The following is a 4,672-nucleotide window of genomic DNA, read 5'->3' on the forward strand; positions in this document are numbered from 1 at the left end:
GCGAATTATAAGCTCACTGTCCTTTATTTATGGCTAGAAACCAAATATGAGTGAGTACATGTTCTTCTTTTTGGGTCTGGCTTACCTCACTCAGGATGTATAGAATGTTTCAATTGATGAAAAAGAAAAGTCCTTCACTTAGCAGTCAGGTGACTGCTGAGTCTTGCTGCTTTCTACAGTAGCTTGCCTTGACCCAGCCAAATAGTGCCCCTTCCAACTTTGCGTACCAACCCTGTGAGACATAATTGCTTTCTGCTAATACATTTAAAAAAAAAAAAACCCACAAGCTAGGCATTGGTGGTACATGCCTTTAATCCCAGCACTCGGGAGGCAGAAGCGGCAAATCTAAGGCCAGTCTGGTCTACAGAGCAAGTTCCAGGACAGGACAGCCAGGGCTCTTACACATAGAAACCCTGTCTCAAAAAAACCAAAACCAAAAAGAAAAAAGAAAAAAAAAGGAAAACACAAAAGTCCTAATTAATTTTTCACTTAATATATAGCTGCACACTCAAACTGGAAGAAAACCCACAGAGACAATGCATCTTTGCTTCTTTAACAACAACGTACAACAACAACGTGCTCACACACCTCCACCGAGCTCAGCACACTTGGCCATCAGTTCACATCCTCAGTCTCAAACATCTAAGGGAATCCCTTTGTTGTACAGTCTAACTGCAGACACTTGACATGGTATTACAAATCCGACATTTACACTATACTGGAGGCTCAGATAAGTGAATACTTACCAGCAGGGGCATGAACTGGGAGGGTGAAGGCTTTGTTTTACTGACTGCTGTGACCATCACTGCTGTGTCGCCTGACTTGAACAGATACAAAAATATTAGTAATCTTTTTTGAAATCAGACATTAATGTGTAAACAGCAAACTCTATAAAAACTCGTTTCCTCTCTCTCTTGAAACAATACCTCATTATGTAGCCCTGTAGGAGATCCACCGACTTCTGCTTACAGAAGTCCAGAGCGCTGGACTTCTGAGTGCTTGCACCGTGCCTGGCTGGATGGAAGATCTCTTATTTCATATCAGTGCAGCGATATGAAACATCGCTTTCTATCTGACCGTGACCAGTATTAGAGTACTCATGGAAGTTTTCACATGGAGAAATGGCCAGTAGCTTAGTTGCATCAATGAACTGAGTCGTATTTTACTCTTTATGAGGAAATTTAGACAATAAAGAAAAATTTTCAAGAACTACTATGAAAGGCATAATAAAAAAACTTTTTTTTTTTTTTTTTTTTTTAATTTCGAGACAGGGTTTTTTGGTTCCGGTCCTGGAACTAGCTCTTGTAGACCAGTCGCCTCTCGAACTCCTCTGTGGGACGTCCGCAGCCACGACATCATCAGGGGTCCATTTTTTTTTTTTTTTTTTTTTTTTTAGAAAAAAGCATAATAGATTTTATTAACAGAGTACAGAAAAGCCCAAAGTTTGGAAGTGATCTTAAAGGTCATTTTCTATGTCCAACTGACTTTGCTGGGCTAGCATGGTTATGACACATAGTGGTATCTTAACTAGTTCCCAGTACCATATGATGTCTTAGTACCATTGTACTAAGACATCAGCCACTATGACTTTAGAACAGACTAGTTCCTTACCTGTACCACTGCACAGCCATCTGCAAATCTTGCCAGTTTTCCAGAGGATATTTCTAATTTTCTGTTTAAAAATAAAAATTTAGTACAGTACAAGTCTCAGCTTAGTAAAAAATAATTGAGAGAAGCTAAAAAAAAAAAAAAGACAACAACAACAAAACCCAAAAGGCTCCCAATCTAAGTCCCCATCCCCACTTCAGGGAAAAAGAAGCGCCAAAGTATACAGGATTTGTGATCATCAAAAGCACAAAGGAGACCCAAGTGCAGCTTAAAGATGATGGAAACCAAGGCAAAGGACTCCCCTGGAGGATGGGAAAGCATGGCCAGGAGAAAAAGACTCCGAACTATGGCTGCCCATCTCATGACACACTGCTGTGTAAACTAACACACGGATTCTTCTCTTCCCTAATTAAAATACTTTAAAATTCCTCCATTACTTTCTGGAAAAAAATATATACTTTGAATACTGACTACAAAGACTTTCATGTTCTGATATATAACAGTATTTTGCATGCTATGTTAAAAATAGTAAAGGACTTTTATCTTCTGATAAATAACAGTATTTTGAATGCTAACTTAAAAAATAAATAGCCAGCCTGGTCTACAAGAGCTAGTTCCGGGACAGGCACCAAAGATACAGAGAAACCCTGTCTCGAAAAACCAAAAAAAACAAAAAGACAAAAAAGCAAAAAAATAAATAATAACACTACTAATATTGACTTTCATGTTCAGCAGTAGTGTCAAGACAGTTTAATGGTAGAAGAATAATCTTTTTCAGTAAAAGTATGGAGATGGATGGATAGCCACATACTCCATACAAAAATAAAAACCCAAACACGGTTCCTTTTAGGGATCGCTCTTTTAGAGCAAAAATTTAAAGCTCTTTGGAAAAAACAGCAGGAATAAATGTCCATAAACTTGTATTAGACACTGTCTTTTTTGATGTAACATCAAAAGTCCAAATACATAGGCAAGATCTATCTTTTTCAAGTAGACACCAGCTCATGTCTAGAACTGTCCATTAGGCACAGCTGGGTAAATAACTCATTTCTAGAAGTAAAAACGTATGACCTATAAACTTACCAAATATATTGAGAACATATATATATATATATATATATATATATATATATATATATATATATACATACATATATGTATATATATCTATGTACACACACATATATATGAACACATGGGTATATTAAAAAGTGTATAAGAAAAAAACAGGGCCAGGAACTCATCAAACTCAGCCAACCAACGAAGGGTGCAACACTCTTACCTGGACCCCAGAGAAGGACATCTAACACCACTAGTGAACACTGATCTGCCGTCTCATCGGCAAAGAAGGGACTGTTCCTAAGGCTTCCGCTGAGCTGGCTGGCATGCCCTGCTCAAAGTGTTGTAGGCCTACACATCTATGTCCACCCATCTGGACTCAGCTGTGACCGTCCACTCTTCAGCTGAACTCCCTCTATGGCTTTGCCCTATGGGCCTCCAGCAGGTGTCCCGCTGAGACTACCAGCAGTAGTCTACCGGTCTTAGCTCTTTGCCTTTGGTCTAGTAAGTCTTTTTCAGCACTTTGAACTATACAGCATCAGTTTCTGCAGTCACCCTGTAACCGACATAGTTACACACACAAGTTATTATTCCTGTGTGGGGTGTCATGTGTAATCTGAGAGTTGGTATTGGTGACTACTACCAGTGGGATAAAAGAAACCATGTTTGCAACAGCCTGCACGGATCAAGGTAAACTCGAACTGCTTGGCAAATTTCAGCTAAGAGAACTGGCATAGTGTGTGAATTTATTGTTACTCAGTGAATTCTGATAATGTAGAAAGACAGGATGATTATGTTTCAGGAACGTGGACTTTCGGTTGCTTGCAAGAAAACTACTAAATTTACGCTGTTTTGTTGTTGTTGTTCACTTTGCCTCTTACCAATTTACTTTTCAATACTGTATGTATAAAAGATCTCCAAACACATAGAGGACCCACACATACTACATATATGGCCTCTAGGATTTGAAACTGGGGAATCTGTCTGTCTCTCTCTTTAGCGGGTGCGCCTGTCTGAGATGTCTTAGTTTTGTTAATTTTGAGAAATTTACTTTTTTTGACCCTCTGTTGTCTCAACAACAAAATGAAGGCAACAGAACCTTACTAGAGGTTTAACAGGGCTGTATACATCATATAACCGGTATTCAACAAAACGACGGTCCCTTCCCACTTTGGCTCACACTGGCCTCGTTTTTGGGAGAACTGACCTGGGCACACACTGACAACGGGTTACCTTGAGGTGGCAGGTTTCCCATTCAGAGCCCGAGATCTCGGGAAACACAGAGGAAGGTTGTCATGGGCACTGAGAAGGAAGTCCACCACAGTTAGGGGCTGGGTCAAGATGCAGCGGACAGCGGGCAGCGTGGAAAGGGGGAAGCACCGGGAAGACAGACTTCAAATCCGGAAAAGGAAATCTCGAGCTTAGGTTGGAGTAGAGAGGTTGACAGAGATTCAGCCTGCTGGAGTTCCACCCTGGGTATTTGGCTACCAAGGCTGTCTGGACCGGACCCCGCGTGAAAAGTCCGCGAACTCACGCAGTTCCTTACCTGTGGCCCAGGTCCACGGCCACCGTTCGGGACCCGGTGCTGCTCCACAGCGCTCGCGCCTGCAAATAGGTGAGCGGCCGACTCCGCCCGGGCCGGCCGAGGGGACCGAGGGGACCGCAGCCCGGCGGCCGGAGCCTCAGATACGAGCAGCACTGCCTGCAGGCCGCCATGACACCCCGCGCGCGCGGTCCGAGCGGCGCCTCATTGGCCAGCCTGCGGGTGGGCGGGGCCTGACGCGGTTCCGTTTCTGGGGAGCCTGAACTCCGCCCAGGAAGTGAGCCTTGGTTCCTGCGGAGATCCTAGAGACTCAACCCAGCTGAATGCGTTTTGTTCAGCTTTTTTCTCTTTTTTCTGCCCTCACCAGTGAAAATTACACAGAATTGAAGAAATCCCTTAATTCTCTCTCTCTCCCTCTCTCTCTCTCTCTCTCTCTCTCTCTCTCTCTCTCTCTCTCTCTCT

At 42.5% G+C, this 4,672-nt stretch overlaps 1 protein-coding gene across 2 annotated transcripts in view; it reads right to left on the bottom strand.

Annotated features, from left to right (window-relative positions):
• Pnpt1 (polyribonucleotide nucleotidyltransferase 1) overlaps positions 1–4,393 on the bottom strand; it is a 40,330-nt gene extending 35,937 nt beyond the window's left edge. For both annotated transcript variants that reach the window (XM_005367721.3, XM_005367722.3), the window contains exons 1-3: positions 4,214–4,393; positions 1,612–1,672; positions 747–821 (exon numbers count right to left, since the gene is read on the bottom strand). In XM_005367721.3, coding sequence (XP_005367778.1) covers positions 747–821; positions 1,612–1,672; positions 4,214–4,383 — 306 coding nt within the window. In that variant the 5' untranslated portion in view covers positions 4,384–4,393. The remainder of the gene's footprint in view (positions 1–746; positions 822–1,611; positions 1,673–4,213) is intronic.
• Positions 4,394–4,672: the final 279 nt, after the last annotated feature.

This window comes from Microtus ochrogaster, unplaced genomic scaffold (assembly GCF_000317375.1).
Source record: "Microtus ochrogaster isolate Prairie Vole_2 unplaced genomic scaffold, MicOch1.0 UNK22, whole genome shotgun sequence".
Lineage (NCBI taxonomy): Eukaryota > Metazoa > Chordata > Mammalia > Rodentia > Cricetidae > Microtus > Microtus ochrogaster.